Source organism: Phalaenopsis equestris, unplaced genomic scaffold (genome assembly GCF_001263595.1).
Source record: "Phalaenopsis equestris unplaced genomic scaffold, ASM126359v1 Scaffold000094, whole genome shotgun sequence".
NCBI classification, from domain to species: Eukaryota; Viridiplantae; Streptophyta; class Magnoliopsida; order Asparagales; family Orchidaceae; genus Phalaenopsis; species Phalaenopsis equestris.
The window spans coordinates 5,324,318-5,338,601 of record NW_018164536.1 but is presented as its reverse complement, the minus strand read 5'-3'; the positions used below and the strand labels follow the sequence as shown (position 1 = coordinate 5,338,601).

Here is a 14,284-nt window from a genome sequence, read left to right as displayed (position 1 = left end):
TTAATTCTAATAAATTAAGATTATTTTTTATACGATATGCCTAAGCCTTCTTAGGTCTACTTCTACCTTTCTTAACTTAAGTTGAATCTAAAACATCTACTCTCGTAATCGGATCTTTAGATGGACAACGTTTAATGTGACCAAATCATCTAAGACGACTCTCTCTAATCTTGCCTGCCACTGGAGCTACTCCGACTCATTCATGGATACATTTCACATTTTTCTATAAGTATCAAGCCAGTCATCCATCTAAGTAACATCTCTGCAACACTTTACTTAGTTTTAAGGTTCTCTTTTAAAGGCCGATATTCAGCGCTATAAAACATTGTAGGTCTCACCACCATTTTATAAAATTTTCCTTTAAATCTAAGTGGTACTTTTCTATCACACAATAGGCCCGATGCATTCCTCCATTTCGACCAACCAACTTGAATTCTACTAATAACATCCCCATCTATATCACCATCACTTTGAACAATAGACCCGAGTGTTTCTTGTATATTCTTTTCCTCTTTCATCCTACCACTTTTGTGAAAATAATTGTGGGGTGAATATCTTGAAATTTTATCTTGATTTCCATTTGTAATCTCCAAACCTATTAGCTATATCAAATCTGTACCATTTGTGGCATTGCTGCATCTAACTTCCCGTAAACTTCAAGCCATCCCAATCATATATAATTCACTGCCAAACTCATATCCCAATCATACACCAGTATGCTTGCTAGTAACACTACAAACCCTAGTCTCACTCATCTTATATGCCTCACAATTAAACCTAAGCCCACTGCATAACTCATTAGAGAAAAAGGATAGTTTTAAGACATTTATATATCCAATGTAGCCTCTTAAATTCTCAAATTTGATCCAAGATAGTTCATGGACTTTTCAAATCTAACTAAAATAGTCCAACATAGAGAATATTTTGGATAAAGGTGCTGAATTGAATATATTTTTTAGCCTCATACAAATAAAACAGTGTCTGTTTTGCTCTATTTCTCTAGCTCAAAATAACCTCACGGCATCTGAAATAAAATTCTATAACCTCGCTGCAGGTCAAACCTCTGCTTTAAGTTACGTACTCAGAAGTTATCTTTATTCTTTCCTCATTCATTGTGGGTTTTGCGTCTAGGCTTTTATGCTTTTCTGGTCTAACATAGAATGTCCTAATGGTTTGTGCAGTCTGCTGTAACAATCAATACTAGTTATTTCTTAGATCAATATTCTAAGGGTGCCATGTAATTGGCAGCAACATATTGAGCACATTTGTTGTAGAAGAATAAAGTTATGTCGGCCATATTGAGGGGAATGATTCTAAAAGCTCCCCTGCATATGACAATAATGAGTGTTGATGTGTGTGCGTGTGTGCCTATATATATATATATATATATATTAGGTAGATCAATATAGATGGAAGGGAAGTGCAAAGAAAACTTCCTCATTATTACTGTTTATTCTATTTTTTTTCCCTGTTATCCTTGTTTATCATGCTTATCAGCATTATTAAGTTTTGAGTTCCATACTTTTTAGGCGGAGGTAAAAATCTCCTTATGAAAACATTTGGACTCCAATGTATACGCAAAAACATAATGACATTTCTGCTTTTGGCGCTTCCCTTGGACTATGTTCTGATATTGGATTTTTTTTTAAAATTTTTACACTTTACAAGCTACTAGGATTTCTACTCTTAAAAATTCATCTTCTTTATTAGAAATCAAAACATAATACTTATCAAACATCCATTTTTGGAAGTTAAGCGGGATATTGATTATCAGTATGCAGCTTTTACAGGGGTATAATGTCTTCCTACTTCTTACAATTAAATTCTTAGGGATCACATGGGATTATTTTTTATTTTATTTTATTTATTTGTTTTTAAAATATGTTTGTTTAGTGTATTTTGTACATGTTCTTAATTTTTATTTCTAAACCAAATTAACATGTTTTTGAAAACACTCAATATAGCCTTTTAGGTGATTTCAATATTTTTAAAAACAATGATATCATAATCAAATAAGCAAAACATATTTTGCTCCAAATAGAAATATAAATAAAACAAAATAAAAATAAAAGATAAAAGTGATCCTAAGTAGCTCCTAACCTTAGTATTTTCTTTTTTTGAGCAGGATGCCCTACCGACTTTTCCAAATGCTGAAGCATTTGCTTGCATTGAGAGAGAGCTGGGTTTACCTCTTGACTCCATCTATTCATCATTATCTCCATCTCCAATAGCTGCTGCTAGTTTAGGCCAGGTTTACAAAGCCCAACTAAGGCTGTCAGGCGAGCTTGTTGCCGTGAAGGTTCAGCGACCTGGTATCGAAGAAGTCATTGGACTGGATTTCTACCTTTTAAGAGGCCTGGGCTTCCTCATTAATAAGTATGTTGACTTCATCACAACCGATGTTGTGGCTCTAATTGATGAATTTGCTCGAAGAGTATACCAAGAGCTCAATTATGTGCAGGTTCCAAAATCACTCGCCTCTTAAATATATCAAGTGTCAAAATAGTTCCCTTATTATTTATGTGAGCTTATTTAAGTCCCATAATCTATAGAGGCGCCACATTATTCCTAACTCTTTGGAAATTGGCTGAAATAGTCTGCAAGTTGGATTAATTTTGCTCTCATTAAAACAGTTTATGGCTAAATTAACATTTTTATAGACTTTAAAAATGCTCTCCTACAAAGAGTAAGGGACTATTTTGACACTTCTCTCATTTTCAATTAAAAAGTTAATTCACCTTTTTTTAATTTCTGAAAATTTTCACTATTTGGTTTAGTGAAACATTACTTTTTTAATTTTTCAGGCTTTTATTTATAAGTTCCTGTGCAGGAAGGCAAAAATGCTCGGAGATTTAAAAAGCTATATGCTGACAAGGCAGATGTGTTAGTACCAGATATCTTTTGGGATTACACAAGTACAAAGGTTCTGACAATGGAATGGGTAGATGGCATCAAACTTAACCAACAGGAAGCCATTGAGAAACAGGGTTTGAAGCTATTGGAGTTGGTGAATACAGGTATTCAATGTAGCCTAAGACAACTGCTTGAATATGGCTACTTTCATGCAGATCCTCATCCTGGCAATCTTCTAGCAACTCCAGAGGGAAAACTCGCTTTCCTTGATTTTGGGATGATGAGTGAGACGCCAGAACAAGCTAGATATGCTATCATTGGTCATGTTGTTCACTTGGTTAATCGAGACTACGAAGCCATGGCTCGAGATTACTATGAATTGGATTTTCTATCTCCTGATGTCGATGTTTCTCCCATTGTGCCGGCTCTTAGAAACTTTTTTGATGATGTTCTTAATGCTACTGTTAGCGAACTCAATTTCAAAACCCTTGTTGACGGCTTGGGTGCTGTTTTATATGATTATCCATTCAATGGTGAGTTTCTTCTCAATGTATTTTGCATTAGATCTCAAAATCTGATATTTGTAACTTATATTATTTCGTTTTTTTGATCTCATACTTCGTTAAATAATGACATGAGATTGTGTTTTATGTTTTCCTCTTGCAGTTCCAGCTTACTATGCATTAATATTGAGATCACTTACAGTGCTTGAAGGTCTAGCTCTTTATGCTGATCCTAATTTTAAGGTCATTGCTGCTTCATATCCATATTTTGCTAAAAGGCTTCTTACTGATCCAAATCCTTACCTCAGAGACGCCCTAATTGAGTTGCTATTCAAAGATGGAAGATTCAGGTAAGTACTAAAACTACCGCGTTAACGTGCCAATTACATTGAACACTTGCCTAGTGCATAGAGCTCCGGCCACTGTCCGACAAGGGTTTGATGCGTAAAAAAACTGTTAACCTCCATTTATCTTAAGGGAATGTTTTTTTTTTGAGCCAGTTCCCTAAGAACAATATCCAGCAATCATTAAATGAGTGCAAAAACAATTACTTCAATTTGCTTTTAGCATGTTGTAATTTCTCTATCCCGTTTGGACCTATAAAAATATATATAATTTCTGGTGGCCCTTAACCAGCGACCTATTGGAAATCATAATGGGCGTGCATTAATCAGACAAATCAAAAACCATGATTGCTTTGGTTTAATTTTGAAATGGGGGCATTTACAAAGATACCGATAAAAAATTCCCATGCATTTACATATCTAACACTTAAACTTTGCCTTTTAGATTTATACCACCCAAATCTTTCATTCAAACCAAAAAATAACACTGTTATAACTTTTAAAAAGTGAAATACACATTTTCATGCACAGGTAAGGTGGTTTGTATTAAAAATTGAATTTTGCATGTTAGATATGAAAATAAATAGGAATTGAGTGGTAGGTATGTAAATCTCCATTTTGAAAAAAAATTTCATTTTGTTTCCAGACAATTTTTGGTGAATTTTGGCATGGCAATTTTGGTTTGGTTTGTGCTTCTATAAAATTGAACAAACCTGAACAATTGTCCAACTTTATTTATTCAAATTGGTCCCGATTTTGGATTCTTGAACTGGATTTTGGAATCTAGGCTGGTTTAGATTTGCAACTTGTCTCTAGTGCCAAGTTGCGATTTATAAAAGTCCACTGTTGGTGAAAATGAATTAACCATAAGTTTTTTTAGTTTGATTGATTTCAATTGGTTTGAACTGAGCCAGTTGATTTCATACACTAGCCATCCATATTAATATCCTACTTAAAATATTCAGTTGAATTTTATTCATCATTATCTCTTTTTTTGTCTTTAATGTACGCATATCTTATATATAGGTGGAATAGACTTGAAAATCTTCTGGTTCAGGGGAGCAAAGATAAGGATTTCACTGCTAGTGATGCTTTGCAGCCGGTCCTGAAACTCCTATTAGATCCCGAAGGCGAAGAATTGCGAGTTTTGGTTGTCAAAGAGTCTGTTTATGTTACTGAAGCTATCGTGTTTGGCTCGATGATAGATGCATTCAATTCAATTCCACAACCTATGAGGAGTTTAATTTCCAGTGGTAATACAAATGGACCTCTGAATCTCAATGATGGTGAACGTGAAAGAATCCTTGAACTTCGTGATAGGGTTTTCAGAATATGGAGCCTCTTGAGATCCTCAAATAATTTTGATCCAAGCATTCTTGAACCAATTCTACAGGTACTTTGTGATAAATACGACTATTCCATTTTATCATCAAATGCCTTCTATTAGTGAATATCTTCAACATTTTTGAAATTATCTTTTCTCAAGTGTTATAAAGTTGTTCTTTCTAGTTAACAAATAACTTTTTGGGGCATTTGCATACTGTGGAAATCAAGACGTAACTGACTGCTTCTTTGGGTGGGCGGCCAACTACTATCTATCATGAAAGATTGAATTGGGAGATAACTTTGAAAACTCGTCAATTAGTTTTCTTCTCTTCATATTTATGTTTTTGTTATTTTTATCTCATAATTATTTCCTTTCCAAATTTAGATTAGATATATTTGGTATGTTCGTAAATTAGGAGGGATTGGTTTCCCTATATATATGTACCTTACTTGTCTTTCCATACCTATATTCTATATGGTATTAGAGGTAGGGAGCATTCCCTAAATCTTATTTCAGCCGTCGGAGCCTCTCCAACAGCCCACCAATGCTAGAATCCTCCTTGCAACCACCATTCAGCCTGTAGGCCCTTCGTGGCCTCGACTCTTGTTCCCTGAGAGTTCCTTGCAGGATTTCGGCTCCCTGCAGGTGTCTCCCTAAGGGATCTTATTGTTGCAGATCTTTGTTCTCGTGTGTGGAGCAGTTCAACAACATGCTTGTCCTGATCTTTCTTGTTGCCACGATCGCCTCCTTTGTTCTCGCATGTGGAGCAGTTCAACGACAGGCTCGTTAGGATCCTTTCCATGTATACATGCGTTAGTCTTTCCCTGCAGGCCATAAGTTTGAAGTTTGATGCCTGCTCCACTGGATTCTCCTCATCCGAAACTTGGATTTTTTCCTGCAGGCTCTTTCGGATTTTTCCTTGTCCTCATCTACTCTTCAGGCATTTGAATTTTTCCCTGTCGGAAGCTAGGCTCTTCCCTTCAGCTTTCCTTGTAGGCATCCCTGTCGGATCTCTCCCTATAGGCTGCTGCTATCTTATATTTGACTCCTCTTTCCGCAGGAATTCCTTCAACAGTCGTCGAAACTTCTTAGCCGACTTGTTGGAGCTCACCAGATCATTTCGCAGTCAGAGCTCTTAATGCAAGTCTTCCTTTGTATTCTTCTGATGTAGAAACTTCTCCATGCAGTCGAAATTCTTCTGTTGCAGGCCCTTCTTCATTGGAATCCTCTTGCAGTTTTCTGCAACTTGCAGCTGAGTCTACAGCAGCAGCAGCCAACATCCTACAACAACAGCAACCAACCTGCTAACACAACATCCCTAACTATGCATAGGGTTTATGACTAAGTACGGGATGAAGACGTCAAACTCACTATGCATAGAGTTTATGACTAAGTACGGGATGAAGACGTCAAACTCAACTCCAGAGGTTAGTTATGAACCATTCACCAAGGAACAACTTGAAGTACAGGAAAATCTCCTAGAAGGTAATTCAAAATAGCACACCAACCGCACCTCGTGACACACCAATGTAATATATCCTTATCCCATCTCGCCAATAATAAGAGATTTAGAACTTGGATAATAGATTCAAGAGCTACTGATCATATGATCAGAGACATTGATAGTAAACTATCATGGGGCTTCTACATCTACATCAGCCAGTTCTGCAGATGGATCACGCTAAAAAATAATTGGAAAATAGATGTGAAACTCTATTAGGATATTGCTCTTTCCTTTATTTTTTATGTTTCACTTTTGGACTACAATTTGATTTCTATTAGTATACTTACTCATGATATAAAATATCTAACTAAATTCTTTGCAAACTTTTGTGAATTCTAGGTGGTGGAATCGAGGAAGTTGATTGACAGTACTGAAATGCATCAATTACACTTGCTAAAAAAAAACCTTTCTTTAAACACATGAGTGCTTCCCCCTACTTTTACCTCAAATTTCTGAGTCTATTGAGTCGCCGTCTGTTGAAAATCTGGTCATATTATGACATTATAGATCGGGTTATCACTATTTCAATTATGTTGCAAACACACTAGAAATGATTATTTCACGATTCAATACAAACCCTCACAGTTTTTTTTTCATTATTTATAGCGATATTTAGGGACCCTCAAAAGTGAAAACCCTAAGCGGGCCAGATTTTTTGTCTCATTTATTGATGATCTTAATAGAACTATTTGGGTTTTCCTAATGTATGAGAAATTTGAAACAACCCAAAATTTTCAATCCTTCCATGACATGATTCAAATTTAATTTCTGATCCTCAAAATTGATAATGAAAATGAATATTTTAACTTCATCATTGGGTCTTATCTTTCAAAAATTAGAACCATCCACGTGAGTTCATGTATTGATATCTCAAAATAAAATGGATAGCTGAGAGAAAGAACAAACATCTCATTAAATTATCCATCTCAATTATGATTTATCATCAAGTTTTAAAATATTTTTTGGGGAAGGAGTCCTTATTGCAATGTATATTATCATCCGAATGTCTAAGTAGATACTTAACTTTAAAATACCGCTTCATATTTTGATGGTTCATTTCTCAACTCACTTCAAACTTGAACCTAAATCTATCAAGTGTATTTTTTTTTTTGTATGTCTCCAACAGAAAGGGGTATAAGTGTTCCTCTCATGTTACCAAAAGTGCTACAACTCCATGGATTTCATGTTTTTTAAAAATCAATCATACTATCACAAATATGATATTTAGAGGGAGAGTGCAAATAAACATTAATTTTGGGATGCACTTGACGACACCTATACAGCAACCCAACCGACTCCTCTTCCTACTATTCCACCTAACCCTCCTACGCTTGTTAAGGACATCCAACTAATCCAACCTGAAATCTATAATAAAGAACTTCATGTGTACACAAAGAAAAAGAAAAAATCACGAGCATATGAAAGACAACTAGCAATGATAGAACTAGTTTAACGAAAACGACTCCAATTTTACCTAAAATTTCTTGCGAGGAGTTTAGTACTTGTTAGAAATTATATTAAAAAATAATTTATTTCTGTGATAAGTTATGGGGAATAAATTATTATTTTTGTATTGGATTTATTTTCTTTCCTAATTTAGCTTCCTATTTTTTTATTTTTTTTATCTTTAAACAATTAATATGAATTGATTAATTGAAAATATTAGGTGTTTTATCTTTTATTCATGTTATTTTTTTGTATTGTCTTTTTTATTCTAGGATTCATGCAAGGGTCATTTATACCTCTTTTCATATCATTAAAAAAATATTCCGCTGAATTTTGAAATTCAATAGAATATCTGAGCCTTGAAAAAATTCTTAGAGTACTTGACGGAGGAAAAGAAGATCTCCTGCCACCAAAAACTTCTTATTCCCCGCTCTTCGGCTCATCTCCGCCATATTCATTATTCCTTCTCACCCTTTGGTCTTCGTCATCATCGCATCACAAAGTGGAGACTGCTTCTATAAATCGCCGGTTTAGGGTCTTTTCTTGGACACTCATCGGTTGGCTTCCATCTGTCATAGGAGTTATTCCATATGTCGGTCTCAACTTTGCTGTATAAGAATCTCTGAAGGAATTTTTAATTTCACCTAAGCCCATTTGGCCTTGTCGATGATGAAGAGTTGGGTGGTTATCTGACTTTGATGTCTGTCATCTTCTTTTAAACTATGAAAGGAACCGAATTTTTTTTGAACAAGTTTGGTGTTCGATTACTGAGACGGAGCAATCATGAGATGATGACAACACTTTACCTTCAAGTCAACATTGTGAGTCAGTCCTTCCTTTAGAGTTTTTTTCGTGCAACAGATTCTTCTCTGAAGCTTTTTCCTGCCGAAGGCCTACCTCCATAACTTTTTTCCTTTCTCCACAACAGGCCCTCCTTCGGAGCTTATTTACGCAGCAGACCCTCCTCCGAAGCTTTTCCCTATAGCCACCCCGTTCTGGAGTTTTTTTCCGTAGCAACAGACCCTCTTCTGAAGTTTTTCCCTGCAACAGACTTTTTTTCGGAGCTTTTCCCTGCAGCTGAACATCTTCCAAAGCTTTTATCTCGCAGTAGGTCCTCTGAAACTTTTTTCCTGCAACAGGTCCTCCTCCGGAGCTTTCTTTTTTTTCTGCAGGTCATACCTTGCAGTTTTTTTGGAGTTTTTCTACTTTGCTGCGAACTTCACTGCAGTATTATCTATAGAAGCCTTCCGCCTAACTACAACATTACAGGAACTAAAGTCAAAGACAATCGTAGTCAACTAGAAATCAGTTTTTTCTGCAGGTTGTTTACTTTTCTGCAAAGTTTCTCTCAACATTAGGAAGCTACTGTCTACCTCCAAACATTGTAGGAACTGCAACATCTGATAACAATCAAATAGAAATCAACTTTTTTCTACAGGTTGTTTACTTCCCCGATAACTACCCTGTAGCTTTACCAATAAAAACCTTCGGCCTACTAACAAACACTACAGGAATTGCAATCTAAGACAACTGCAGTACGAGATGAAGACTTCAAGTTTTACTTCACAGGATTTTTCTCATTCATTGTTTAATGTTTTTAAATTCAAGTTGAACATGATTTTCAACCATGTTTCAACTTTAGGGGGGGGGGGGCGGTAGAAGTTATATTAGAAAATAAGAAGTTCTGAGGAATAAATTAATTACTTGGATTATATTTATTTCTTTTTTTATTTTAGGCTTTTCTATTTTATGTTGTTTCCTTTATCCCCAAACAATTAACATGAATTAATTAATTAGATATATTCGATGTTATATCTTTCATTTACTATTTTTTTATTGTTTTTCCTATTTTAAGATTTATGTAAGCGTTATTTATACTCTCTTTCATATCAATAAAAGTTTTCCGCTGAATTTTGAATATCAACAGTTTTCATGAGTTATCACCTTTCTTTTCTGAGATGTTGACGACGAGAAGAGTTGTACAAGATATCTAATTTAGGAGTATGCAATGTATAAGAAGTTATCCTCAACCTATAGAGCGTTTGCATCTAACCTTGATAGTATGCAGATTCTTAAATACATTTATGAGACACTTGAAAATCTTGAATGGAGGAAAGCAGTTAAAACGAAGATTCAAAGATTTAAGCATGATAGCAAATGAATTTTTTCTAAACTATCTCACATAAAGACTTAGTTGGATGCAAATGGGCATGCTCAATATCAAATAAAAAGATGATGGAGGGTATTTAGATATTTAAATCCAGACTTATTGAAAAAGGTTTTACACAGACCTAGGAGACTGTTACATTAGTGCATAATTTAATGATAATTTTATATTTTATACGCTTAAGGGCATCGTAATCTTTTATTATTGTTGTTGTTGGATATAAAAAGACTTAATATGTTTAAGGTTAGGTTGGGGCATGAGATTATTGAGTTGTGGGCCTTAGGTTTAGGATTTTGGAGAGATACTATCTTTGAAATTATAGGAATCGAGAAAGTTCTTCTACCTCTCGATTTGTAGGTATTTATCTTTGTATTCTTGTTTAGCTTTTTTGATTATTGAAGAAAATATTTATGTTTGCCCTAATTTATGAGATCTTCTACCTCTCAATTTGTAGGTGTTTTCTCGATTTGTATTCACTTGTTGATTGTGACGCCAGATCATAACAAATTGATATCCAAGCGAGGATTTTGGGAGTTCAACACTCTTAGTGATCGAACCCTGCGATATCAGAGTCGACGTGAAGAATTGCATCACATAGAGATTGGATCGCCTAGGGGGAGCCAACGAAGGGATTAGCGTGATACAGTCACGAGTTTAGCTTGTTGTGGTTCATGACGTACAATGCTCTAAGACCCCGCTAACGGGAAGCACTGGGGATCACAACAAATAGAGACCCATAAGCTTTAATCACGACTTGATATGAGTTGAGCTTGCTGGGGAGCTGGCGTGGTCGTGTCTTACATTCGTGCCATACAGTTGCGACTTATCGTGAGCCGATCAGATCATTGCATATAGTTCTTCAACTATCTTCTAATTTAAACTGAGTGATATTGTCGTGATTTGCGGAAGTAGATGGGATCGCAACATGTGTCGTGATTCCTGACCGAACCGTGCCAGTCAGTCGAGATAATGACGGGATTTCAGTGCACAAAATTTTCGTTGTCTTTGTGATTGGAAATTTTTCTGGGAATAATGATAACAAAGAAAATAGGTGATTTGGAGAAGAAACTGGAGGAAGAAGTGAAAACTTAAATCTGACATAGAAAAATGATTTTTTCCCCATTGACAACCGATTCGAGAGCTTAGAGGAGATGCTGAGGATGCTATTGAAATGCAATCAAAGGCTCCATCGATGATTTAATTTGCAAACCTTACTCAAGGGTTGATCAGAGATTCATTGACTAAATATAAAGAGAAAGAGATCAGATGAGGGGAATATCAAGAGGAAAGCGTCCCCATTCAAGTACATCTTCACAGGACTCCAATTGGGGTTAGATTAGAGATTTGTGGAGGTGGTTGTTTTAAAACATGGAGAAGAAAGTATGCAATATGTAGGAATGAACATGAAGAGGAATGGGGAGAAGCAGGGATTAGATATGACTATGATTGAGGGAGGTAGATTTATCCTCGATACATGGGGGAAAATAACGTAGGGAGAGGAAGTCGGGGTGGAAATGTTAGGGTTAGGAAGTTGAAGATGCCGATTTTTAAGGGAAAGACACACATGGGTTGTTGCATCGGGCAGAGCGTTACTTTGCTGTGAATGTGTTAGATGGGGAGGAAAAACTCATTTTTGCAGGGTGATGTTTGGAGGAGGAAGATCTAACCTGGTTTTAGTAGAGGGAGACTTGATACCTGATTCGTTCATGAGATGAATTTAAGGATTCTTTGTTGGAGCATTTCCGAGTCATTCGAGAAGGAGATCTACACGAGCATTTCTACACCTTGACTCAGGAGGGCACTGTCATATATAAAGAGATATTCGAATTATTGTTAGGACGGTTGAGAGAGATTTCTGAATTAGTATTAGAGGGAAATTTCATGAAGAGCCTAAATCCCAATATATGGGCAACATTCTGACTATTGAGACCGCTGGAATTGAGGGAGATGATGGAGCTAGCCCAGATGATGGAGGACAAAAACTAGACGAAGAAGGCCAACATGAGTAGCATAAATGTGGCGCCGTATCGAATCGTTACAACCATGACGATACCAAAAGCTCAAATAATGGAAGTCCAGACGGAGGCTGCACAGGACAGTAATACTGGGCCTCGATTGAGAATGACACTCATGCGCCTTACAAAGATAGTGTTTCTGGAGTAGCTAATCAAGGGGTTATTTTTTCGGTGTGATGAGAAGTTTAACCCAAGACATAGTTGCAATGATCGAAAATTACAAGTTCTCATAATGCATGACGGGAAGACAGAGGAAGTAGAAACAGAGACACAACTGTGGTGGAGGATGAGGAACACTCACTTTTTTCCCACCTTGAGAGGATAAAATGTCTTTTGAATGGAGGATTATTGTTATGCTGGTGCTTAGCCTAACGATAATTTTATCTTTTGTATGCTTAAGGGCAACTTAGTTTTTTATTATCATTGTGTTGGGTATAAATGGGCTTATTAGGTTTAGATTTTAGTTAAGGCATGAGATTATTGAGTTTCAAGTCTTAGGTTTAGGATTTGGGAGAAATCCTATCTCTCGAATTGTCAGAATTGGGAGAGATCACCTTCTCTTGAATTGCAACTGTTTTTTTTGTATTCTTATTGAGTAGTTTGGATTATTGAAGAGAATATTTGTGCTTGCCCTAATTTATATGAAAAGGCCTGTTGATTTTGATGTCGGATTTTAACAGAAACCTTCACACCAGTTGCTAAACTGAAAACAATTAGAGTTCTTATTTCAGTAGCAGTTAATAATGAATTGGGACTGCATCAACTTGATATAAAAAAATATCTTCTTGAATGGGGATCTGGAAGAACTGTATATGGGATACCACCAGGGCTTGAGAAATATTTCAACAAACACCTAGTATGCAAACTTAAAAAGTCTCTATGGGTTTAAGCAACCACCAAGGGCGTAATTTGAAATGTTTGCTAAAATTATGAAATCTAATAAATATTCTTAAAGTCAAGATGATCATATTTTATTCACAAAACACATTCATAGAATTAAGATTACTGCAGTGATCGTATATGTGGATGATATGATTCTTACTGGTGATAATGGAAAAGGAATTCTTGAAATAAAAAAAAGTGCATGCCACTGGGTTTGAAATCGAGGACCTAGGAAACCTGAGATATTTTCTAGGTATGGAGGTAGCTAAGTTAAATAAAGGCCTTGTTATATCACAGAGAAAATACATTGTAGATTTACTAAAGAAAACATACATGAATGGATTTAAACTTGCTGACACTTTAATGGAACCCAACAAGAAGTCTAATAGGGGAGAAGAAAACATATCTATGAATAAAGAAAGATACAATAAATTGGTAGGGAAACTCATATATCTATCATATACTAGGCCAGATATTGTATGCTCTGTCAGTGTTGTTAGCCAACACAAGAATAACCCACATAAAGAGCATTTGAAGATGGTGTACAAGATTATGAGATTTCTCAAGAAGACTCTTGATTATGGATTAATTTGAGAAAATCAGAAATAATAAGATAGAAGTCTACAATGATATATGTTGGGTTGGATAACTCATTGAATGAAGGTCAACTACAGGTTACAACTCCTATTTATGAAGAAATCTGGTTACATGGAGAAGTGAGAAACAAACTGTTGTTTCTAGAAGCAGTGCATAATCAAATTATATGACACTCGCCTTAGAAATATGTGAAGAGATCTAGATTAAAAATTATTAAGGGAATTGGGGTGCACCTCCAATAGGTCTATACATATGTTTTGTGAGAGTTACACAACTATCAGTATTGCCCAAAATCTTGTGCATAATGATAGGATCAAGCATATTGAAGTTGATAGACACTTCATGTCTGAAAAATGTTAATGATGGAATTATACAATTAAGCTACATCCTGACACACCAAATAGTAGTTGATGTCTTCACCAAAGCTCTTTCTTTACGTTCCTTCTCAGAGTTCAATACCACGCTTGGTCTCTACAATATCTATGATCTAGCTCAAGAGGAGTGTGGAAAATCAGGAAGAAATTGGCTGCTTCCTGGGGTGGGCTGGCCAACCACCTACCTATCGTGGAAGATTGAATTGAGAGATAACTTTGGAAACTCCTTAATTAGTTTTATTTTCATTTTGATTTATGTTTTTGTTTTAGAA

At 35.7% G+C, this 14,284-nt stretch overlaps 1 protein-coding gene across 1 annotated transcript; it reads left to right on the top strand.

Annotated features, from left to right (window-relative positions):
* Positions 1 to 2,122: 2,122 nt before the first annotated feature.
* LOC110020218 (uncharacterized aarF domain-containing protein kinase At1g79600, chloroplastic) lies at positions 2,123 to 5,093 on the top strand (the record flags this gene model as incomplete). The annotated part of the gene is given in 4 exon segments (XM_020718246.1): positions 2,123 to 2,461; positions 2,831 to 3,386; positions 3,520 to 3,706; positions 4,727 to 5,093. Coding segments are annotated over 4 exon segments (1,449 nt in total), but the record flags the coding sequence as incomplete, so codon positions are not given.
* Between the last annotated feature and the right edge of the window lie 9,191 nt (positions 5,094 to 14,284).